The sequence below is a fragment of the Saccostrea echinata genome, unplaced genomic scaffold (genome assembly GCF_033153115.1).
Source record: "Saccostrea echinata isolate AGI-Se365-2 ecotype Australia unplaced genomic scaffold, CSIRO_AGI_Sech_v1 ptg000024l, whole genome shotgun sequence".
NCBI classification, from domain to species: Eukaryota; Metazoa; Mollusca; class Bivalvia; order Ostreida; family Ostreidae; genus Saccostrea; species Saccostrea echinata.
Genome location: NW_026889773.1, coordinates 68,508 through 95,023, shown reverse-complemented (window position 1 = coordinate 95,023; position 26,516 = coordinate 68,508). Strand labels below are relative to the sequence as shown.

The 26,516-nt window shown below is 32.9% G+C and overlaps 1 protein-coding gene across 1 annotated transcript; it reads right to left on the bottom strand.

Annotated features, from left to right (window-relative positions):
- Positions 1–1,050: 1,050 nt before the first annotated feature.
- On the bottom strand, positions 1,051–26,516 carry LOC133191767 (kelch-like protein 9). Its single transcript, XM_061327502.1, has 6 exons — positions 25,929–26,516; positions 20,097–20,351; positions 19,684–19,855; positions 12,620–12,802; positions 5,808–5,960; positions 1,051–1,493 (listed from the first exon to the last, which is right to left on the bottom strand). The coding sequence occupies exons 1-6, from the start codon at positions 26,265–26,267 to the stop codon at positions 1,051–1,053; spliced, it is 1,545 nt and encodes a 514-aa protein (XP_061183486.1). The 5' UTR covers positions 26,268–26,516.

Below are 26,516 nucleotides of genomic sequence, written 5' to 3'. Positions count from 1 at the left end.
AATGCCTAATATAAGGAATTTATGTTTCAAACTTAAGTTAAAAATAAGTGAGTCGGAGATGCAGATAGATAAAGAAAAGAAGGATTGACCTTTACCCTACATTTTGACTTTAAAATCAGTAGGGTCTTTCTTCAGTTTGAGAGATTCATCACCACCTTCAGTTTTATCACAAAATCTCAGAAAGAGCTAAAGGTATCATTTCATTTTTTAAAAAATCGTTTTCTACAACGTAGTCCACACCTTAAATGCATGCTCGTAAGTTATATGTATCGATTTGTGTTTAATATTTATTTGAAGCATATCATTTTCTATGAAAAAATATCAGGCATAGGGCTAATAAGTGATATTTTTTCCATACATAATGGTTTCAGGCTTATTTAGTACATAAACCATTGTGATCGCTTTTTTCTGCCATCTACCAGTAAACACCCTATATTCAAACAAATAAAAAATGATTGATCGTCACTAAGTTTGATCGAGAAAATATGTGTAAAAAATGTGTACAATACAACTAATTTCAAACCATAAGATTTACCAGTAGTTCACACTTTATAAGGATAGAAACCAAAGTAAGAGTTGGACAACTGTACTGGAATCATATGCTGAGATAACATTTCAATACATCCTCTCAAATTGCATATACAGTTGTACATTGCAAAGCAAAACTCACATAAATGTATGAAATGACTAAATGGAAGGTTTAAATGGGTCTTTGTTATTTAATTGTATGTAGCAAATTGACAAAATATTTGGATAAATTTTGTTATGCATTTCCAAATGTAAAGGGAATGATTTTTTTTTTAAATATGAAATAAATGCATATCTGCTTTTATATACATTTGAACATGTTTTCCCTTTACATAACATTACTCATGAATTTTACATCTAATTCTGGACAACATGCAGTTTCTCATGAGAATAATTTCATTATGACGTAATAATCCAATTAAATATATATATATATATATATATATATATATATATATATATATATATATATATATATATATATAAACAATTCAGATACATGTGCATTCTTTAAGACATGTTTTAAAAGTCGTTCCCATTATATGTTTTCATGCAGGCCAAACTGAGACCAGTGAGTTCCAGTGGAAGGCATTTATCCAGCTCGGTCCAAGTATGAGAATCCGAGTCAAAACATTCTATCGATCTTAGTCTCTCCATTTTGTCCCAGTTATAACCTCCTGCAATGTAAATTTTGAATCCCAGAACAGCACAACCAAATTCTGCTCTTGGTGTGCGCATGTGAGAAATAACTGTCCAGCAATCACTAGAAGGGGTGTACCTTTCGATGGCATCCATGCAACTGATGACACCATCTTGGTTTACTGTAGCTCCACCAATTAATAATAATGACCCGGCTACAGGAACAAGATGAGCAAAGAATCGAGGGGTTGATATTGGCTGTTTAATATCCCATTTACCATCATATGGATTGTAACTTTCTACACGACTCGAAATCATCTTGTTTCCTGAAAAATATTTACTTTCTATAAGGAAAGGATCTAAATTCTTTTATGTGAATCACATCATAAGATTGTTACGAAAATTGACTTACTTATGATGACCATTTTTTCCTAAAGTCAATAATATCAAAACGTAAGACTTTTCTACACTTTATGCAACCATTCCTCACGAGAAATAAAAAAAAGCTTTTGATATCAAAGACAACTGCTTCTTTAATAAAAATGGAACTCGGAAATGATGCTGGAAGTTCTCATTGACATCATTTAAGTAGTTTTCGCAGACTGGGTCCTCCAACAAACTGTTGGAATACCGATGGGCACTAATTATGCTCCCTTATTAGCCGACCTGATTTTATATTCCTATGAAGCAGAATTTATTCAAAAACTTCTACTTGAGAAGAAGATAACATATACTGTGGCTTTCAACTCTACATTCTGCAATATCAACGACACGTTTTATCAATTAACAATAGTTACTTCCATTAATATGTCTACGACTCAATATATCTCAGTGAACTGGAAATAAAAGACACCAGAGAGTCTGTCACTTCTGCGTTTTACTGACGCTAGACGATAAGGACCAACTAACAACTAAATTTTATGACAAACGAGATGAACTTCAGCTTTTCCATCGACAATTTTCCTTATTTATGTAGCAATATTCCAATATCACTTTTGCATATGGCGTTTACGTCTCCAAACTTATTTGATTTCAAAAGCATGCTCCGAGTACGATCAATTTTGAAACCTAAGCTGGCAACCGACAAATAAGTTGATATTACAGGGATTTCAACAACCCCATCTATCTAATCAATAGATAGGGCTCACTGCAGATGTGACCGCTCAACAGGGGATGCTTACTCCTCTTAGGCACCGCCTCTAGAATTTCCATGGGTCCGTGTTTTATGCCCTGTTCACAAATTTGTATTGCTTGTAGATTTTTTTAAGATCGATCACTGTTCGTTATATTCACCTTCTTCATCAAAGTCAGCAATTCGTAAATTCTATGGTCGTTATAATGACCTTTTTAACAAATATAACCTATATCGTTGGGTCGTATTTTGGCTGAACTGTTTCATATCAAATGCTAGGCCTTTGAATTTATACTAAATTTGACTACGGAATGTTCCGTCTACCTGATCAATACATAGGTCTCTCGGCGGGTTTGACCGGTCAACAGGGGATGCTTACTATTCCTAAGCACCTGATCCCAACTCTTTAATTTTTGGGGATCCGTTTTTTTATGCTCTGTTCACAAATTTAAATAGTTGGTAGATTTTATGAGATCGAACACTGTTCATCATTTTCACCTTTTTCATTCAAAATATAAGATATGTTATCATCAGCCAAAGAAAAAATGTAAGAATCTGAATTAGCACCAGTAAGTCAGTCACTAAAATTGCACGTAAGTGAATGTCTAGTAACAACCAAAACATATAAATACGTTAAATGGTCATAAATGTTGGAAAAGTACCTGTGCATGTTGTGTAAATCAATGGTCATCTATAACAGATTCGTACTTTTCCTTCCTAAAACATTTTAATCGTTGTAGAATTCTTCTAAACTGTTTAATTTAACCCATTTTGTTACATGAAATGAGAAGATAACGAACTGTATTCAATCTCGAAAGTCCAATGAAACGATACAAATCTGGAGCAAAGCAAACACGGACCTCAAAATTTAGAAGTGGGATCAGGTGCCATGGAGGAGTGAGCATCCTCTGCCGACCGGTCCCACCCTCCGTGTGCTCCTTTGTCATGATCGGGAAATAACGGAAAAATTCGTAGACAGTTCAGTGTATAAAATAACGGCCTGACAATTAGTATGAAAAACGTCAGTCAGCATTTGACTCAATGATAGGGTGTATGTGCTGACAAGGTCATTGTATCGACCATAAAACTTGCGAAATGATGACTTCAAACGAGACTGTTGATGTCCTTGTTTCATTAACTTGTTTGTCAATAGCTTGCCTCGTTTTAGAAATTGTTCATACGTAGAGCTTGCTCTTGCGTATCGAATCAACTGAGAGACATGAACTCCATATGCAGGTGATAAGGGTATATTGCTACATAAGTAAGGGAAGTTAACGATTGAAAAGTTTAAGTCATCACGTTTATCATAAAGCTTTGTTGTTACATATAGGTTACCATTAACGTCCTTTTCTAGTAAAATATCTAAATATGAAACAGATGTGTCAGACTCTGTGGTATCTTTTATTTCAAGCTCACTGGGATATATCGAGTCGACATATGAATGGAAGTATTAACTATTGTTAATTGATAATACGTCGTCGATATATCGAAATGTCGAGTTGGAGTTTTCTCATGTAGAAGTTTTTAAATAAATTCTGGTTCATATGAATAAAAAATAGGTCTGCTAATAACGAGGCGCAATTGGTACCCATGGGAATTCCAACAGATTGTTGGAAGACCTGATCTCCAAAAACTACATAGATATTGTCAATCAGAAACCCAAGCATCTTTTTAATATCAACTTCAGAGTATTTGTGTGTACAATCAGAATTCTTTTTAACAAAATAATTTTGCAAATGACCAACGACAAGGTAAGTATATTTACGAGTTCCATTCTTATTGAAAAAGCAGCTGTTTATGATATCAAAAAGCCTGGATTTCAATTTATCGTGGTGAATGGTTGTACAAAGTGTTGAAAAGTCGTACCTTTTGATGTTATTGATTTTAGTAAAATTTTGTGATTTCAAATTTTCTTTAAGTTCCTTGGAGTTTTTAAGTATCCGCATCTGATTTACACCAATTCTCGATTATACTGTTGTACAGTACTCCTGAAGTTTCTCCTTCACTACAGTAAATATTTTAGTGAGGAGTAAAGAAAGAGGCCTGGTAGAACATCTACTGGAACCCGCTATGTATCTTTATTTGTAAGGATTTTATGAGGTTAAGGAATCCTGTAAAGGTATGGTAATTCAAATTCATTTTGATTGTTGGGAACATTAAAAATATCTAAAACGGACATTTGATTTTGCAGAATTTCCTCCTTAGAAAGGGAGGTATGGGTGTAAGTTGGATTTCCACCAGCAGAATTAAATCCTAGTTCCTCTAAAATACAATTCAAATAATGAGCCTTACAAACAAAGACAATGTTGTTACCAGCTTTGTCAGCTGGGACCAGTACATACTGATTGTGTAATCTATCTAATTCCTTTTTCACTTCTGAATTATTAAGGACAGAAGGATAAATAGTTTTTATACAGCCTTTTAATGGCTTAATGCAAGATTTCAACATCCATCTGATGCTCTTAATCCATACTGACAAAGTGTCAAGGTCTTCTTCATCCATCCTTTTGTTCTGCAATCTTTATAAAATAGCTCTTAATCGTTTAAACCTTCCCAAAACACACTTTTCAATGTTTTAAGCCTTGTAATGGATTGAATATCTTTAAAAGTCTTTTATCTATTCACATTTTAACTTTGAATACCAAATAACCAAAACATAAAAAAGATTTTCATACATTTGCTGCATAAAAATTGCATAGCGCAGAACTACCAGATTTTAGGTTTTTGAATCACCTGAGATTATCTTAAGTGTTTCTTAGTCATATTTTCTTACTTTTTATATAAAAAAAGAAGGTTACTTAATTCTGCAAAGAAGGGTAATTGTTTTACATTTTTATCTGAAAAAAGTCCTAGGTGTACACTTAAAAAATATAAATAGAATCTTAATTTCTCTAATCAATGCTATCCTTGATTTTAAACAACCAAGTAAATACATTTCCTAGAGCATGTCCTTGATTTATAATTAAACATATTTTGAAAAAAGTAAACAAAATTAAACTGAAGCTCAATTTTTTATTCAATAGAATCCTCAGCTAAATTGCACCAATTGTATTTCCTGGAGGGAACTTTGCCCTGTTTTTATAATTTATGAGCTTTTAAATTCTGACCTTGTTATGCTTCTACTACATCAGGTTTGTATTTGTAAATAAAAAGTAGATTGTCTTAAATGTACTTTAAATGTCATGACTATATTGACGATTTACTTATTTTCAACAAAAATATATATAGCCCCCAAAAAAGGAAATCTTTGAAAAGTATTCTACGCAGAAAGTTAATAAAGATACGCTTATTTTACACATGTTTCTACTCCTTAGTTTTGGAACCGTACTTATCAATGCAAAGGTCATCTGGCATCGTCTGATCAATTAATCGTGCGAGGGCAATTCTGAACTATCAATTCTGTTGGCTTACATAAGAGATTTTTTCCGTAGTATTTTACTTGATTCTTTCATGTGAAGAATAGCAATTAAGTTTTCCCATATCATGTTCTTACGTTTCGTAAACTCACCAGAACCCCCTACTGCGTACAAGCGGCCGTGAAGTGTGGCCAGGGCCACACACCTCTTTGGAGTGCTGAGTGGTGCCACCTCACGCCATGTATTCGACTGTGGATTGTAGCATTCTACAGAGGCCAGTGACTCCGATGCGTCTAACCGTCCACCTATAAAAAAGAAATCTCAATTTAATCCTGTGATGCTTTGAAGAAAGTGAGTATTTGATAATTCAGTACCGACAAAAAACTTACAGAGAATATGAAGAATTCTAACACAAGTCACATGAACTACACAATCATTTCCAAAAGTTATAGTCGGATAAACCAGGTTTAATCAAATGTGTATTTTACAGAGTAAGCACAACAGAAAATTTTCCAAATATCGAAGAAGAAAAAAAAATTTCAACACAAGATCCACACACTATAGGATTACTAATAAAATTTAAGTCGGATAATTTTTGTATTTTTAGACCAAAAATCGATTTAATATATAAATTAAAAGGAAAAAGGACTTACAAAATACTAGTATGTTGAGGACATCTAGCCCTTCTAGCAAAGCAGTTAGTTTTCAATGCAAAATTTTAGCATTTTTTTTCTTCGGAACCACCAAAAAAAAGATAACTCAAAAAGAAAAACTATTTTAAAAACTCCTAAAGTTTGATGACTTATGAAAGCTGTTCTGGAGACAAAACCAACTTTATCAAAGCCTTTAAAGAGCGAGACAGTATTTACATTAGGATTCCAATCAATGTCAATCATTTATGATATAAATCATTTACGAAAAGTTTTGAGGTGCCTTAAGACTTTAACTATAGAGTCAATAGCCGCAGATTTGTAGATCGTTGGTCTGAAAAAAAAAATGGAATGGGCGACGAGAGAGCTACAGTACCATCCATTGAAAAAAGTTTACCGGTATATTGCAGTTGATTGCGCACAAAACAGTGTGCCGTTTTCTCAAATTATTTCTCATTACATCTAAGCTAACATCTCAACATATTAAAAGCCGTGTGTTTCTAGCATATTCTTTTACTACTTCCACAACAAAACATTTCCCAAAACCTTTGTTAATAGCCCTCCTGGGCCAGTAATTGAGACATTTTTTACTACAGCTTTACATAACTTTTTTAATGGAATGTCACTGGGGAGTTAAATTTTTGCCTTACTAGAACTGTTCATACCATTAATAGGAGTGTTACTCCGTTGTGAAGTTATTGTCTTCCTTCAGCTGTATACAGACTTCTAGAGGAATGGTACCCCATAGTATGAAAGCCTAACCTTCTAGAGGAATGTTACTCCGGAGTTGTTTTTGTCTTGCTAAAGCTGTACATAGCCTTTTAGAGGAATGTTTCTCCGTACTGAAGGTCTTGTCCTACTGAGGCTGTATTTAGCCTTCTAAAGGAATGTTACTATGGTGTTTCGTTTTCGTCTTACTAAAGCTGTATATAATCTTCTAAAGGAATGTTCCCCGTGTCAAGAGTTACAACCTTCTTGGCACGTAAAAGATCGTTTCTCTGGATTTCGAAAAAGATTAGACTCACTAGGGGCCCCCTAGAAGAAACCAAAACTTTCAAAAAACAGGTCATATTTACTTAATTTTCCGCCGCAATATGGCTGAAATATTGCGACTTGGCGTTAAGCAATAATCAATCTAGAGGAAAGTAACTCCGAGGTAAAGTTTTTGTCTTCCTAGATAGGTACACCCTCTACAGAAATGTGACTCTCAAGTGAAGCTTTGCGTCTTACTAATGCTGCAAATAGCCTTCTAAAGGAATGTTACTAAGAAGTTAATTTTATCTTATTAAAGCTGTGGTACATAACTTTCCAGATGAATATTACTCCAGAGTTAAGTTCACGTCTTTTTAACATCGATTAGAGCTATACATAGCCTTCTAGAGGAATGTTATTCCGGAGTTTAGTTTTTGTCTTAACATAGCTGTACAAAGGCTTCTAGAGAAAAATTACTCCGTAATTAAGTTTTTGTCTTACTAGAGCTGATAAAGTCTTCCAGACGAATGTCCCCGGGTAAAGTTTTGTCCTACTAGATGTGTACATACCCTTCTAAAGGAATGTTACTCCTTTATTATTAGAGCTGTACATAACAATATTCCTCCGTAGTAAGTTTTGTCTTACTAGAGCTGTACATAACAATATTCCTCCGTAGTAAGTTTTTGTCTTACTAGAGCTGTACATAACAATATTCCTCCGTAGTAAGTTTTTGTCTTACTAGAGCTGTACATAACATTATTCCTCCGTAGTAAGTTTTTGTCTTACTAGAGCTGTACATAACAATATTCCTCCGTAGTAAGTTTTTGTCTTACTAGAGCTGTACATAACAATATTCCTCCGTAGTAAGTTTTTGTCTTACTAGAGCTGTACATAACATTATTCCTCCGTAGTAAGTTTTTGTCTTACTAGAGCTGTACATAACAATATTCCTCCGTAGTAAGTTTTTGTCTTACTAGAGCTGTACATAACAATATTCCTCCGTAGTAAGTTTTTGTCTTACTAGAGCTGTACATAACATTATTCCTCCGTAGTAAGTTTTTGTCTTACTAGAGCTGTACATAACATTATTCCTCCGTAGTAAGTTTTTGTCTTACTAGAGCTGTACAAAACCTTCTAAAGGACTATTACTAAAATCTATAAATACTTTTCATTGAAAGCCAACGCCTAATTCTCTCTCTCTCTCTCTCTCTCTCTCTCTCTCTCTCTCTCAGGATGGGAAAGGCAATTAAATTGTTTTAAGTACAACATATTAAAACTGATGTTCAACATATTACTATGACGACTTTTTTGCCAATATGCAATTCAAAACTATACAGAGCCCAGGTGGAAATTGTTTTGAGTAAAAGATTCGAGTACTTTCAAAAGAATAATTTTTTTACATAGCAAAAGATTAATTGAGACTTGAGACTTCCAATATCTGCCAAGTTATGACTCGGGGTGTACATGTAGGTAAGAGGGGGTAAGATATTCTGTAACATAAAAGATTTAGGGACATCGTGAACACCAAACCATTTTAGTTTATCCTGATCGAAACAGTAGGAGTGAAACAAAATCTACTCACTGAAAGCTCTCTATTTAACCTTGTCTAACCTTGTCTACCTAAGTAGTAGGAAAGGTTATTACCTGACGGGGATTGTTACGGGGATATCCTGCAATCCAATGTACCTTACACTCCGGAATTGAAACACCTAGATCTGCATTATTTTATTTCATTCATCAGACAAATTAAGAACCATTTGTAATTATTTGATTCTGCATCCGTCTTTGTCGCCAAATACTAATAAGAGGAAATATCAATCAGAACTTTTTACATATCTCTTTTAGGACAAAAAGATGAAAGGTACAAATTCTGGATTATATAGCACATGTTCTGGACATGGTTTACTTACATAAGGAAATCACAATGTTATCGATATAACGTATTTAATACAGCTTATTAAATCTCTGTGTTGTTTATTCCTGCAAAAAATTGTAGAAGCTGCATTTATATATAGAGAGAGAGAGAGCACAGAAAAATTCACTTTATAAGGATACTCACTTCCGCCCCAACCCGGGGTTGAACTCTCCACCTACAGAATCTGTCTCCTAGCTGTACAGGGACAGCGCGCTACACTGATCGGTCATCTAGGCAAGTCAAAACATTTGCTTTCGATGCCGATGGAATTCTCGCTTCTCCGCCCTACACTGCAAGGTCTTTGAGAAGGGAAGTGAGAAACAGCTATTTGGACATTAGTTTTATTAGAGGATCGTTACCGATACACATTGCAATAAAAATAATTTTATTTTTAAAGCACGTTAAATTTACAATAACTCTTTAACATAACTGCCCTAAGTGAAGAAATATTAATATTGAAAGCACAGAGAAATTCCCTTCATAAGGATACTCACTTCCGCCCCAACCCGGGGTTGAATACTTACGTTTACTTACGTTTATTTGTTACATTATATTTCTAGAATTCATTGAATAAAAACTTATTATAACAAAACTTATTATACAGAAAGCCAAAATTCTCTGAATTTATTTACTTAATATAATGTAACATAAAGATTCACCAGCTACTATAGTATACATGTAACTGAAGTGCCAACCTCTTATTCAAAGCAAGCTAAAGTTAACGCTATTTTACATTAAAATAAATGCAATATAAGATATTTACACAATAAATGTAAAATAATTAGCACGTCAAACATTTTTTTTTCGGAGAGAACATTTTACATCAGACACAAGTAAAAGGAATTTGTTATACAAAATACACCAATAAACCGAGTATAAGAGTATTTCTTACTCAGATTGGTTTGCAATATATTATACATTACATGAAAGGAAAACAGGTGAAAGTATGAGAATGTTTACAAAAAAACTTCAAGCATGAGATGAAATAAAAAGGAACTACTAAATATTTCTTATGAAACGTATTAGAATGACTTAAAATAATGACCTCTTATATCAAGGTCTAGTTTTCAAGACTGATTTACTGATTCAAATACTTGATACAGTTAGCAGCTACAAAATAGCCAGTAAACAATTCTGTAAAAAGTTTTCAAAAGCAAAATAGGAATTAACCAAAGCAACTGAGTGAATATAGAGAAAAAAGAAAGTGTTGTATGTTATGCTACCTTACTTTTCTGAAAAGATAACAAACGATAACTTTAAGTGCTAGTAAATGAAGCTATAAGGAAATATTTCTTTTACGAGCAGTCATTATAAATCAATAAGGTCTAGGGTCATCATAGTCGCAAATTAGAAAAATATCAACAAAATTACTTAAAGAACACGTGCGTGCTCAGGCAGTCTGGGTCCGCCTGTGACTTTCTCCTCGACTTGTAATTTTTGAATCGCTGAGGACGATTTTTCTTTCCTTTTTTATTTTAATTTTTTTTTTTTGTTTGAGTCATCAATTTTTCACAGTAAATTGTTGTTAACCCGCAATAATTTTTACTTAACGGATTTATTTGCACCCGAAGTCCAAGAGCAGGAAGTTCAAATTTGATCACGTGTTGATTAAGCATTACAGAAACACTTAGTGCATGTATTAGCATCTATTTAAAAAAAACTTGTCTGATGTGAGCAAATTAATTTCTAGTCTAGAGTTAAAAAAAAAGTAAAACGTTATTAACATAAATTTGAGACCAGGTCTTGATTTTTTTTCTATATATTTCTTTATAATTTAATATTGTTTGTATTCTAGCCTCTGATTGGTTAATATCCAAAAAGGAACACAAATTATTTCTGTATAACCTGGTTTGGTATGGGGATACACCCCCCCCCCCAAAAAAAAACCCAGCTGAATCAATCCCCTCATTTCCAGTCCTCGGGATTCATGGAAAATTCCAGTTTAATAAATGTACCTTTAACTTCAAACAATAATTCGATCTTACCACATGTAAACAAACAACAAGGCTGCTAGGCCTATGAATCAGTTTTTACCTCCCCTCGTTTCCCATCACTTTCGTTACTTCCGTTACTACGGTTGTATTATTGAGCGGCAAATTTGAACTAATAAAAAGCAACGAAATTTTACACCCATAGTTATTTAATGATTTTAAAATTAAATTATAAGGAATGACTCTAATTCTTGGCCAAATTATTCGAATATAACCTGGTTTGGGTCAGTTTACACTGTTTTATAATCCGCTTCGCGGATTATAAACCGTAAACTGACCCAAACCAGGTTATACTCGAATAATTTGGCCAAGAATTAGAGTCATTCCTAAATTAAAGTGTCACGTTTAAAGTCAACATTTCGCAGAGTCTATGGTCGATACAATGACTGTTTCAAATATAATCTGTCGTTAGGTCGAATGTTGACCGACGTCTTTCAAACAAATCGTTATTCCTTTATTTTCATACTGAATTTACTATGGATTTCTCCGTCTACTTGATCCTGACAAAAGGGACCGCTCGACAGGGGAAGCTTAGTCCTCAAAGGTACCTGATCCCATATCTGATATTGTCAGAGGACTGTATTTGCTTTCCTCATAATTTGTATTCTTTCATGGGATTTTATTTATCTATTATTTTATTACTGTTCTTGATCTTGAAATTTCATGGATAATATCGATGCATTAAAATTTAAAAACAAAAACTGACACACACTAAATCTTAAGATAAAAGGATTTTAAAAATTGGCTCATTATTAAAGTTTATTAAAAAATAATAATAAACTTATATCTTTGCAGTTCATATAATAAAAATCATTTACGTTTTACTTCTGTAGTTCATTAACTCTGATTTACTTTACTCCGCTTAATAAATGTAGAGTTAAACTCAGAAAGCAATAAACTTTCAATAGATATTCAACAAGTGTTGACCTTACCAGTTTTATTATTCCTACCTTGATTAGCTGTACATGAAATACTAGTATATTACCATGATAAACAATGCATTCGAGAATGGATCAAAGTTATGCAACCTGAAATGTAATGGTATCAAGATAAATTTGTTTTAAGGTCCCATGCTCTGATCACAGTTGGATGTGAGCAACTTTCCAAGAAATCCTTATATTACAAAGACCTTGCTATTACACAAATACCTTTCAAAAACTTGTCCGACAAATCCTTGGCTAAATCTTATACTGTGAATTCAGACAATGATTTGTTATCTACACAGTCTTTTATGAAATATTAATGTTCCAGTCATTAAAAAGTAATCTTTTATCAAAATTATTTCGTAAAACCATTTAAAATTGTTAGATAAGCTCTACGCATATGAATAATGTCTGTATCAGCTATAGAAACAAAACTTGCAATTTTCCTCATTTCCGATTGACAAAGAATTAAGCTCCTAAACTGAGATAGTGAGTGAGATAAATCTACATTACCTACAGCATACATCATGTTGTTAAGAACGGCCAAACTAAAGCTCTGGCGATTGTGCTTCATGTTGGCTACTTTCAACCAGTCGCCATTTCTTGGATCATACCGGAAGACGCTGTTAACAGGTGCCATACTGTTGTTGTACCTCTCTCCACCAGCAACGTACAAGAAGCTTCCAAACATAACACCTATGAGAGAAATTAAAAAAAAAAAAAAAATACGAGAATGGAACTTAAATGTATTGAGAGTTGTAATCCTAAATATAACTTGTAATTACGTTTTAAAGGAAGTATACTTTATCTGTACATTAAAAGTATAATCAAGTCTAGTTTCAATGCCCCCTAAGTCTGAAGATTGGGGGCATCTAGTGTTTTATTCTGTTAGTTCTGTCTGCAAAAACTTTCAACTTTTAAACCGTAGTAGGCATACTATTAAAGCTTGGTATTCAACTACATGTATTTATATACTGTGTTTGGCTTTTTTGTCTTAGATGACGCGCAGAAAACATTTGTGTTCACATGAATACGCATTGCATACGGCGTTTGCGTTTGGTAGCTCACCGTTCCTTATACTTTGTGCTAATATTTTGAAAGTTTTAGCTAGAATTGGGATTGGGAAGGGGATGCAAAAACACTGGACAATCACTGGGCGATCTCCAGAGAAATAATCTCTTTTTATATGAACGAACGAACCCATTGCTAACTATTTTTTTAAACTAAGCTATATCCTAGAGTCATTAAATATAGCTCAAAAGGAAATTATCAATTTAGATACAAAAAAACAGATTTGTGGTTGAACTGTGTTTCTCAAATGACAAAGTTCATGTGTGCTTATCTTTTTCAATTTGTAAAATTGGTCCCTTTTTAGTTGCAGACTTAATTTTAAAGTTGCAATGTATAATTAATATATATTCGTTAATCAGTTTAGAGTTGTTACCTATATTTTAATATTAATTGTGAAACCATATTTATCAAATAAATATATCAATTTATATATATTAATTAAAACGATTCCACATTATACTTAACAGTGAAAACAATTACTTGGAGGCGCAAAAAATATTTGATATATATATATATATGTATATATATATATATATATATATATATATATATATATATATATATATATATATATATATATATATATATATATATATATATATATATCAAATATTTTTTGCGCCTCCAAGTAATTGTTTTCACTGTTAAGTATAATGTGGAATCGTTTTAATTCGTGGGGGATCAATGGGGGCAAGCAAAATTTTACTTGTTCAGGGGGACGTAATTTCGTGGGTTACTCGTTTATACGATAGATTCAATAAATCAATATGCTTACAACATATTCGTGGGGATGTATATTCGTGGGTACGGGAGACTCACGAAATCCAAGGACATTGATCCCCCAAAAACATTGCGAAACATATGATATTTTCCACAGTAGTTTACATTTGTGAAACAAGATGGTAAGCATTACGCCTTGTAAACTATAATTTACAATAGAAATATGTAGAAATAGAAATATGTTTGATTATTTAGTACACTTTTGTGAATTTGTATAAGTAGGACACAACGTTATGGAATATGTAAATGACCATTAACGGCAAAAGTATTAAATTAAAATTAATTAATTAAAACATCTATCTACATGTATCCACTATCATAAACAAAAAAACTTGGTTTGTCGAGGAACTTCTGTTCATATCAAAATTGGGATATGTTCGGTAGTATTTACGTTTAGTAAACATATCTATGAAAATATTTGGTTCATTTCAAGGAAAAGTGCATACCAGTGGCAACACTTTAACTTGGATATCAACCAATCATTGGTCTTATAACCAATTTGAATTTATTTTTGATATTTATAGATTGTTTTCCCATTGAAGTTTGAAAAAATGTGTGAGTAAACAAAATAAAAACAAATACAGATATAAAAAATACAGAGGGAAGACGGAAATATGACAATTACTGTTATGATCAATGGATGATAAAGTTTCTATTTACAGAAAAACCTGGCACGTGATGTTGTATCAAACTGTGTTTCCGTGTATTTTTCATCAGAGAGAGATATTGTTTTCCAGACGGACCAATACGCAAGCAGCAACAATAAATCTATTACATTTCTTTTCTTTTTTTTCTAACTGCGATAATTCACCATTTGTTTAGTAACATAAATTCCAATATAATTACAAGGATACTTAGTTTCATGAATTAACGAGTTCTTCATAATCTAGTCACCCGATACACTTTAAGTTTGGCGCGGGGGTGGGCCTGTACCCGGGTAATTTTCACGTTATCTGGCTAATGACCAATTTTCTCATATTGATAAATCTATTTAATTGTTATGGAGCAATAACACTCGCACTTCGTTGCGATAAATCAAACAACTGAAACTGACACTTTCATTTCACCCAGTCGCAGAGCTTACGGTCTAATGCAAAATGTACATAACTTTGGATAGCATTCTAAGCAATACACATGTAGATAAGTTTATCAGACACATCAACTTTACATGTAATAAATAAGCTAAAATAATAAGCTAAAAATACAATGAAATATGGACATAACGAATAGTATTCAAGCTCGAAGTCCATATAAACAATACAAATCGAGAGTAGAGCAAACACGGACCTCTAAAACATCAGAGGTGGGATCAGGTGCCATGGAGGCGTGAGCATCCCCTGTCGACCGGTCACACCCGCCGTGTGCTCCTTGTCATGATCGGAAAAAACGGGGGGAAAAAACGTAGACAATTCATCGTGTAAATAATGGTCTAACAATTTGTATGTAAAACGACAGTCAGCATTTGTTTATTATTCTACTCTCGCGAAAGCAATCACCTTTTGATAAATTTAAAGCAATTTTAAACATTCAAGACCTAGGGCATGCAACATTCTTAATGTAGCTCAAAGTACACCATATTCATCTTAAAGTGATATGGATTATACCGAAATAAATTATCAAAACAGTATAAATTTAGTTACGAGCGGACGAATTAGACGGAACAATAACAATACCCCCAACCCACCCCGACTTCGTTCGGGGTGATATAATGAACCTTGAATCGTCTTCCTGTGTACACATGTTATTGAAATCAGACCAAAACAGTAGTAGGAGTAGCGTTTTTTTTTTTAAAGAATTCCACATTTTCTTCCAAGTTTAGTAATATTACAAAACTGCATCAGTATTTAAATTTTAAAAAATACAAAGCTAATATCAAATTTTGGTGCAGTATTGTTATATCATATCTCATACCCAAGTTCTATTGAAATCAGACGAGTAGCGTTTCGAAAAGAAATCAAATTTCTAGTAATTTTTATTAACCATGGCAACAACTTCCGTAGAAATCAAAAAAAATATACAAAGAATTTTGCAACTAGAGTTGTCTACTTTTGTACTTAGTTTAACTGAAATCGGACCGAAACTGTAGGAGGAGAAGCGTTTTGAAAGAATTTCACAGAAGTTTGGTAACTATGGCAGCATCATTGCAAAATCAACAAGATGTGTTTGTGAAACACTATGCCCCCGATGGTAACACAATTCTGGAGTGGGACGTAGACTACAGTGCAATAGTTATGGCCAATGTAAAAGTTTTTTTTTCAAATGTAGGTCAAAGGTCACAGTTGAGGTCACATGATCAAAAATTTCTGTACCAATGAAAAGGTCTTGTCATAATGAACACTCATGTCAAATATCAAAGCCTTACCCTTGACAGCGCAATAGTTATGGGCTAGGTTAAAGTTGACAACAGACAGACAGACAAACAGACAGACAGAACAAAAACAATATATCCCCGGGATCTTTCGATCCGGGGGCATAAAAGCAATGATAAAAGGAGCAACGGACAGACAGAAGATCAGGAAACATGTTTATACAATGACATTCCTGATTAGTTCGAATGCATCTCAGGATGACACTGAATTTGTACAAACCGCAGTCTGTGGGTCACAGCTCTTTATTTTTACACATATTAACAACACTGTAACCCTGCTGTTCTTGCAAAGAAGATATTTTTCTAAAAAAGATTTCACCAATGATGCAAAATTCAAATTTCTAATAATTGAAATTGTAAACTTTTTATAATATTCAAAATTCTGTCTTTTTGCCATCACCTTAAAATCTATACAACATTTTAATACTTTATATGACATTATTGAGAAATTTTGAATAAAAAAATATACGGCTATCCTTACTCATTTTACTTATATAAACGTAGATTTATTTATTATTTTATTTATTTATTTTCATTTTTGTTTTAAAGAAAGTTTGTGGCATCCGTCCTTAAGTTCTCTGAGTTGAAATAAAAATTACATTTCCAAAAATAAAATATCTTCCCTTTTGGAAAAGCTTGATATGGTCTAGACATTCCGTATGACAATTGCATGTCAGATATCATGTTTACACAACGTTACTAGTATGTTGCTGGTCAACAATACGATATGAAGTTAATTCGCGAAAGCTTCACATTATAAAGTTTTATTTATTATATATTTATTAACCGTATTTAATATTTACACTGGGTTCTTTTTCTGAAATCGATGCCGAGGAAACAAAACATTTTTCTAACTTTGCAATCTCGCCAAAGTTGTCTAAAAGATGTGTTGTACTAAATTGAAACATCTTCAAATTGCTTGTTTTAACATGAAGAATCTACCATCTTTGTTATTAATTGTGCTATCAAACACAGAGCTTCGCATTCCATTTCAAATTACCAGTATATCTTTATGAATTTCATCTTTTCATTATTTCTTTGTTTTTTTATTATATTTCTTGTTTGCTTCTTTTTTCCTGGCGGGTAGATTATTAAATTTTGACAGACACAAAACTAAATTGCTCTGGCCTAACAATTGATTGCCAAATTGAAATGCCGATACATACAATTCAATGTTTCTAAGTTATAAAGTCCCATTAATAACCTATCGTAATACATGCATCTGTACGTTCACATGTATTTGATTTCACAACTTATCATCACAACCGCGGTGGTAAATTAATTTGTACTTTTTGAAAAGGAATTTTTACTTTTTTTTAAATTATTTAATCATTCCTGTTGGATGTGAAATGTAATTGACTTGTGTTGTGGTTATACTGATAGAAACGTTAATCATGCTATGTCAACACAAGAGGCCCATACGCCTTGACAGTCACCTGAGTATCAAGGGTTTTTCCGGCAATGAGCACTTCGAGCCCACTTGGACTAGTACTGGTCTGGAATAACGTGACAAACGTTTTACCATTTGATGAGGATTCGTTTAATCATGTCATATTCATGAAGCTTGTCTCCTAGAAGTACAGGAGCAAAGTAAATATATTGTATTATAATAAATTTCAATAAATGCCCAACTTAACCGCCATCCCTGTGATGATGCCTGGCACCAAGAAGCATCAGTTTTATAATTTTTGTAAAGGGCTAGCTACTTATTATATATAATCATGCAAACAATTTACCTTTTACATGTCCCCGAGTAAATAAATAAGATTTTTTAAGATGTAATATATTCCAATACATGTCTAACTTAGCCCCACTTTTTGGCCTGAACACTAAACAAAAGGAGGTATAAATTTTACTATTTTGGTTTGTTTGTTTGGTGGGTTGGTAAGATTTTTTTACTCATATTGAGACATCACCACTTACTGGTACTCGGCACCTACGGTCATTGAGCAGTGAGGGATCTTTTCCGTGCCAGCACCTACTGCGACACGGGACCTCGGTTTATACGATCTCATCCGAAGGACGGGTCTCCACGTCGCACAGTGGGATTCGAACCCGCGAAGTAAGGTTCAACTCCTTACGCCGCGACTCTAGAGCAAACGCTTTACCACTGCGCCACGCGAGCGACTACTATTTTGGTAAAGGGTAGAGTATCACTGCAGTCATACAAACACTTTGTCTGATACAAACCCATGGGTAAAGAAGAAACTTGTAATGTATTTTCAAAATAATTATGACCATTTTAACTAGGGCAAAAACTGTTTGCTACAATGGGGCCATGAATTTCAAAATTTTGGTAGAGGACGAAGTTCTCTTTATAATCATGTAAATTGTTTATTTGTTATATATTCATGAATTTCATGAAAGAAGAACGATATTTTCAAGCTTTTTGTATTTTCAATATTTAACCAACATAACCTCACCATGGGACCTGAACGCTAGAACAAAGGGACATTGATACAATTTTGTTAAAGGGTTATGCACTCATTGTAATCATTTAACAAGATTGCCGACTATATATATGTCATTTAGAGAAGAAGGTTTTCAAGGAAATGTAATGAATGTTCATATATATGACCAATTTAGCCCCACCCTAGAACCTCAACCATGGGCATAGGGGCAATAAAATTTCACAATTTTATTAAAAGACGAATTGTTCATTATAATCATTAATTTGCCTGTTAATTATCCATATACAACTTGTATATATGTCAATATACATGTCTCAAGAAAAGGTTCCATGTTTGCCTAACCTAAAAGTATTTTCATATCCATCTGTTAAAATAACATTTTTTGTTATCCACTTTTATTATTTTTTTTTTTATTCAAGTTAAACATAAAATAACTTTTGTAAATTTATATTTGATCCCATTTAACTTTGCATACCATTTGTAGTCTAAAACCTGACTTGTCCATTTTAGAAGAGTCCCCTTTGAAGGAATAAAAGGCTGCTGCAGGTATAGCTCTATCGTATATATAGCTCTATCGCGTCGATGATGTGTGAAATTCAAGGATATTATTTGGTACATTAAAGTTTAAAATTTGTACAGCTTCACAATTATATATATATTTTTAAAGAAAACACTCTTCGATGGGAATTGTTCGAAGAAACCTAAGAAATGGGGGGGGGGGGCGGGGGGGGGGGGTCGATAAGAATTATATGAAGATATCTAAGGAATAGCCGTTTGTAATTCAGTTTACCGAATATGTTTCTTATGCAGGTATATTTTGAAATAGTTTCAAGGGGAAGGAAAGGAGAGTGTTAGAAGAGGCAAAATGACGCGTCAAATGTGACTGCATGATGCCGTAGCATCCAGTGAATTTACCCTTACAGGCCTACGGGTTAATAGAAACTTACTTGCATGATGATGTCGTGGCTCTGGTAAGGTGGCAACAGATTTCCAAGTGTTTGACGTCAAATTAAATGCCATGACATCACCATTGACCGAGTCGCACTTGTATCTCGGTGCACCGCCAATAACCACCAAAAGATTAGAAACATGTTGGTTTCTGGGAACCGTACGTGGAGACTGTAACGAGAAATTTCATAATATGCATACTATCTCTATGAGTATTTTATGTGATTGATATAATGAATTATTTTTTTTAAAAAAGCTTTACTTACAAGATCTTCATAAAGCTACATAAATTGTATTCTTTTACAGCAATTTAGGGAATGTACATGTAGTAGTGTGTATGTTGCTAAGAGTTCTATGGAAGCTTTACATTGCAGAGGAAATGTGATATACAATAGCATTGCTGAATGCCAACCTGTAGAACTGTTTGTCTGTAGGGAATACAGTGATAATGTAGCGCCTCCTTAACAAGCCCTTGGCATTCTGGGATATCCATTAAATAAGCGATGCTTTCCACAGAATCCATAATGGCGGCAGGTGAAAGTAGAGGGAGTCGAATGGTTGCCATAAGTTCGGCAGCATGTTCGATGCGTTCATTTTTCCTGTGCTCCAGCCATTCTATAAATCGTTTGAAAACTTCAAGTTCACTGTCTACATTCAGATCATCTCTCTGAAGAGAAAATTAAAAGTATGTTTAACATAAGTACAGTAAAACACGCTTATAACAAAGTGCCAGGAATGAACATTAAACATAATTCATTATATCCGATAAGTTCATTATACGTTTTCAAACAACTAGGAATGAAAATCACTTTACCGTTAGCGTGAATTTATAATAAAAGTGTGTTCGCTTTAATCGCGGTTTACTGTATTAATGTATTTTAAAGATATCCTCTGTATTTATGTATTTTAAAGATGTCCTCGCAAAGAAAGCTCTATCCTTAAAAATTGATAAGATTTTTTTTCAGATCGCCATCTGAAAGGCTAGTTTAAGGCTAACTTTTTAAAAAAGTTTTGAAAAACAGACTGGATGGAATATTTTCATTCACATTTTCTTATATGATTGTTCTCTTTCGTATGAATCTAATTTAACAATGCAGTAATAATGTCGAAGGATTTTTCGACAATAATTTTCATTGCTGTTTATTATTTTATGTAACGCCTAGTTTGGATATATGAAAGACTGAAAAAGAGAGAAATCTCGTGTTTGACTGATGAGTGTAAATTTTGAGAGTGATGCAGATAAGCACCAGGAAGGATAAACAGAATATATTCTGATAACAGTACTTAGAGCTAAGGTTTCATCAAAGAACAGTTACTTTTGCTGATTTTTTTTTTATTGAAAGACTGATATGGATATATGCGAAACATCCCGAGGAAAATTGGAGTGTCGAGTGAAGTTCTTTAATTGCAAGCTAATTAATTTTGCTTTTAAATAAAAATATAACTGTCCTACAATACATTGCATTGTAATGCTTGATGCACTGTCTAATTAAAACATACTTGGTCAATTTTTATTATTAGGGAAAACAGTGAAAAAATATATAAACTTTCCTGTTTGACTGATGAGTGAATATTTTGAGACTCAAACAAAGCGCCGATGACTTTGTAGAACAATCAAAGACGCTTTTCAATACTGCTCAGCAGTACTTGTTTAGTGAGATAAGCTCACACTAAGTCCTTTACACGCGACATTACCGTTATTTACTCTGACTTTAACACATGGTCGTTTGTGAATGTCTCTCTAACGTCTTATATATATAGTATACAAGCCTGTTACTCGTTAGCATTGCTTAAACATTTACATAATATAAAGCAGAAATCAATGATCGTTTTGTCTACGTTGTTCAAAGGGACCTAATTAGAGTTAGCGAACTTTGAAACAAAACTTACATTATGCAAATTTCCAAATAAACATTCAATGACAAGGACAAATTGTATATAAAAGCTGTCTTTGGAGGGTGGATGGTGGGGAATATTCCTAATACATTGACAAGTTAAATAATTGTGCTTGTTTAAATTCAAGTATAATTGCACCATACTGCACTCTGCTGCAATACAATGCGATACATTTTGATGCCTGCCAAATTGTCCAATCAAAATTAACTTAGTCAATTTTTTTTTCTTAATTGAATTTTAAAAATGATTGAATACACACACTTTTTTTTTCATTTTATGCTTTGAAAAAAAAAAAGGTTTCAAAAACAGACTAGAGAGCATTTCTTTTAGTCTCATATTCTTAAATATTTGTTTTCTTTGATACGAATCAAAATTAACAATCAGTAATTAAGTCGAAGGACTTTCGCAAAGTTACGTGTTGCTGTTTTTTTTTTAAATCGAATGACTAGTTTGGGTATGCGCAAAAGATCCAAAAGAAATGAACACTCCTTTTTGACTGATGAGTAGATTTTTTTTGTTTGCAAGAGAATTTATACTGTTTACCATTCTAAGAATTTAACTGCATTTTATTGCACTGCACTACAATGCAATGTCAATCAATAAAATGAAGTCCATTTTGTTTTAAATTATGGTATTGAAAAAAAAGGTGTAAATTAACATATTTTCTAATATATTTTTATTTTTAAAAATGTTTTGAAAAGCAGACTGGATGGAATATTTTCATTCACATTTTCTTATATGATTATTCTCTTTCGTATGAATCTAAATTAACAATGCAGTAATAATGTCGAAGGATTTTTCGACAATTATTTTCATTGCTGTTTATTATTTTATGTAACGCCTAGTTTGGGTATATGAAAGATTGAAAAAGAGAGAAATCTCGTGTTTGACTGATGAGTGTAAGTTTTGAGAGTGATGCAGATAAGCACCAGGAAGGATAAACAGAATATATTCTGATAACAGTACTTAGAGCTAAGGTCTCATCAAAGAACAGTTACTTTTGCTGATTTTTTTTTTATTGAAAGACTGATATGGATATATGCGAAACATCCCGAGGAAAATTGGAGTGTCGAGTGAAGTTCTTTAATTGCAAGCTAATTAATTTTGCTTTTAAATAAAAATATAACTGTCCTACAATACATTGCATTGTAATGCTTGATGCACTGTCTAATTAAAACATACTTGGTCAATTTTTATTATTAGGGAAAACAGTGAAAAAAAATAATAAACTTTCCTGTTTGACTGATGAGTGAATATTTTGAGACTCAAACAAAGCGCCGATGACTTTGTAGAACAATCAAAGACGCTTTTCAATACTGCTCAGCAGTACATGTTTAGTGAGATAAACTCACACTAAGTCCTTTACACGCGACATTACCGTTATTTACTCTGACTTTAACACATGGTCGTTTGTGAATGTCTCTCTAACGTCTTATATATATAGTATACAAGCCTGTTACTCGTTAGCATTGCTTAAACATTTACATAATATAAAGCAGAAATCAATGATCGTTTTGTCTACGTTGTTCAAAGGGACCTAATTAGAGTTAGCGAACTTTGAAACAAAACTTACATTATGCAAATTTCCAAATAAACATTCAATGACAAGGACAAATTGTATATAAAAGCTGTCTTTGGAGGGTGGATGGTGGGGAATATTCCTAATACATTGACAAGTTAAATAATTGTGCTTGTTTAAATTCAAGTATAATTGCACCATACTGCACTCTGCTGCAATACAATGCGATACATTTTGATGCCTGCCAAATTGTCCAATCAAAATTAACTTAGTCAATTTTTTTTTCTTAATTGAATTTTAAAAATGATTGAATACACACACTTTTTTTTTCATTTTATGCTTTGAAAAAAAAAAAGGTTTCAAAAACAGACTAGAGAGCATTTCTTTTAGTCTCATATTCTTAAATATTTGTTTTCTTTGATACGAATCAAAATTAACAATCAGTAATTAAGTCGAAGGACTTTCGCAAAGTTACGTGTTGCTGTTTTTTTTTTAAATCGAATGACTAGTTTGGGTATGCGCAAAAGATCCAAAAGAAATGAACACTCCTTTTTGACTGATGAGTAGATTTTTTTTGTTTGCAAGAGAATTTATACTGTTTACCATTCTAAGAATTTAACTGCATTTTATTGCACTGCACTACAATGCAATGTCAATCAATAAAATGAAGTCCATTTTGTTTTAAATTATGGTATTGAAAAAAAAGGTGTAAATTAACATATTTTCTAATATATTTTTATTTTTAAAAATGTTTTGAAAAGCAGACTGGATGGAATATTTTCATTCACATTTTCTTATATGATTATTCTCTTTCGTATGAATCTAAATTAACAATGCAGTAATAATGTCGAAGGATTTTTCGACAATTATTTTCATTGCTGTTTATTATTTTATGTAACGCCTAGTTTGGGTATATGAAAGATTGAAAAAGAGAGAAATCTCGTGTTTGACTGATGAGTGTAAGTTTTGAGAGTGATGCAGATAAGCACCAGGAAGGATAAACAGAATATATTCTGATAACAGTACTTAGAGCTAAGGTCTCATCAAAGAACAGTTACTTTTGCTGATTTTTTTTTTATTGAAAGACTGATATGGATATATGCGAAACATCCCGAGGAAAATTGGAGTGTCGAGTGAAGTTCTTTAATTGCAAGCTAATTAATTTTGCTTTTAAATAAAAATATAACTGTCCTACAATACATTGCATTGTAATGCTTGATGCACTGTCTAATTAAAACATACTTGGTCAATTTTTATTATTAGGGAAAACAGTGAAAAAAAATAATAAACTTTCCTGTTTGACTGATGAGTGAATATTTTGAGACTCAAACAAAGCGCCGATGACTTTGTAGAACAATCAAAGACGCTTTTCAATACTGCTCAGCAGTACATGTTTAGTGAGATAAACTCACACTAAGTCCTTTACACGCGACATTACCGTTATTTACTCTGACTTTAACACATGGTCGTTTGTGAATGTCTCTCTAACGTCTTATATATATAGTATACAAGCCTGTTACTCGTTAGCATTGCTTAAACATTTACATAATATAAAGCAGAAATCAATGATCGTTTTGTCTACGTTGTTCAAAGGGACCTAATTAGAGTTAGCGAACTTTGAAACAAAACTTACATTATGCAAATTTCCAAATAAACATTCAATGACAAGGACAAAATGTATATAAAAGCTGTCTTTGGAGGGTGGATGGTGGGGAATATTCCTAATACATTGACAAGTTAAATAATTGTGCTTGTTTAAATTCAAGTATAATTGCACCATACTGCACCCTGCTGCAATACAATGCGATACATTTTTATGCCTGCCAAATTGTCCAATCAAAATTAAAAGGTTTCAAAAACAGACTAGAGAGCATTTCTTTTAGTCTCATATTCTAAATATTTGTTTTCTTTGATATGAATCAAAATTAACAATCAGTAATTAAGTCGAAGGACTTTCGCAAAGTTACGTGTTGCTGTTTTTTTGTTTTTGTTTTTTTGTTGTTTTTTTTTTATCGAATGACTAGTTTGGGTATGCGCAAAAGATCCAAAAGAAATGAACACTCCTTTTTGACTGATGAGTGGATTTTTTTTTTTATCTTCGAAAGACTTCTTTCAAAAATGTATTAATGGTAGCTGCATTTATCAAGAAATATAGAAAACAGTTCCATTAGTTTTGCTAGGCTTTCCAACAGAATAAATTTTGCCATCATATTCAAATTTCTATTGATGAATTTTATGAATAAGCGTATATGTATCGAATTTAATCAAACTTGCACAATATAAAGTCAAAATAAAATCAAAACGTTGCATGAATAATAAAATTTATTTATCATTACATTGACATTTTTTTTAAATTTCCCTTTTTTTTGATAAATGTGATGCGAAATATATCATATCCTATTAAAAATCTTACTGCCACCCACCTGGTCAACAAACGATTGACAAAAAAAGTACACACACCGCAAAAAAAAAAAATCCTGGAATATAAAAAAAAGTGTCACTGCACACTTTTTTCTCGCGAGCAGTATGATACAGACTGAACAAAGGAGAGAGAAGATATACTCCCGATAAGTATTTTACACAAAAATCTGCATTTGTCTTGACCTACGACTTACATCTTTACTTACGGGTACTCTTTGGGAGAATTATGAGCAAGATAAAGCCAAGGGGAGATAAGAAATGCTCTGGACAGAGATTTCACACAGAAATCTGCTATGACCTTGACCTTGACCTCTGATCTAGAGACTTGGTTTCTTGTATAGATAAGTTTAAATTGATAAATTTTAAACTTTTAATGTAACACATGTATAATAAATGGAATTTACAAACCTTTAACAAAGCAATCATCTGTTCAACCGGGAGCTCTTTAAATCTTGATCTTTTTGAAATAACTTTAAAATATTTTGCCGCTAGTTCTAAAGCCTTTTCTGTAAGTTTATCAAGGTTAAAACTGAAAGCTCTGTCAATCATTTTCAGACAATTCTTAAGACGTGTGTTATCTACTAGAAATTCCTCGCACGCATCCTGTATCAGATAAAAACCTAGTCGAGAAGCAGCATGCAGCGTTCCTTCAATGGTCTCTTCTGACACTTGTAGTTTTCCTGTGTACATACATAACAATATATTCTGAAATATATTTGCTTCGATTTCAAGATGACTGATGTCCATTTCTCTTTCATCGTAAAGCTGATCGACGAAAACGTCGTAAAAATAATCAGAGCAAGTGACCAACAGCGAACGATGGGCATCGAATGCTCGACCCTGGCAAATTATGATGATGTCACACAAAATATTCTGTCGCCAAAGCACTTCAAATCCATTCAGGACAGTTTCTGACAGGTTTTGGACATTTTTTGTCCTCCGTCCGCGTTCCTCAACTACTTTATTTTGCCGGCGCCTTTCAATTAACAACTCTTT

What these genes read in the sequence shown, in the direction of transcription:
- LOC133191767 (XM_061327502.1), bottom strand. Translation starts at nt 26,267, where the DNA reads ATGGACATCAGTCATCTTGAAATCGAAGCAAATATATTTCAGAATATA. An exon ending in AGATGATTGCTTTGTTAAAG is followed by an intron (nt 20,352 to 25,928) that starts GTTTGTAAATTC and finishes TTTTCTCTTCAG; the next exon opens with AGAGATGATCTGAATGTAGA. An exon ending in CAACATGATGTATGCTGTAG is followed by an intron (nt 5,961 to 12,619) that starts GTAATGTAGATT and finishes TCTTTTTTATAG; the next exon opens with GTGGACGGTTAGACGCATCG.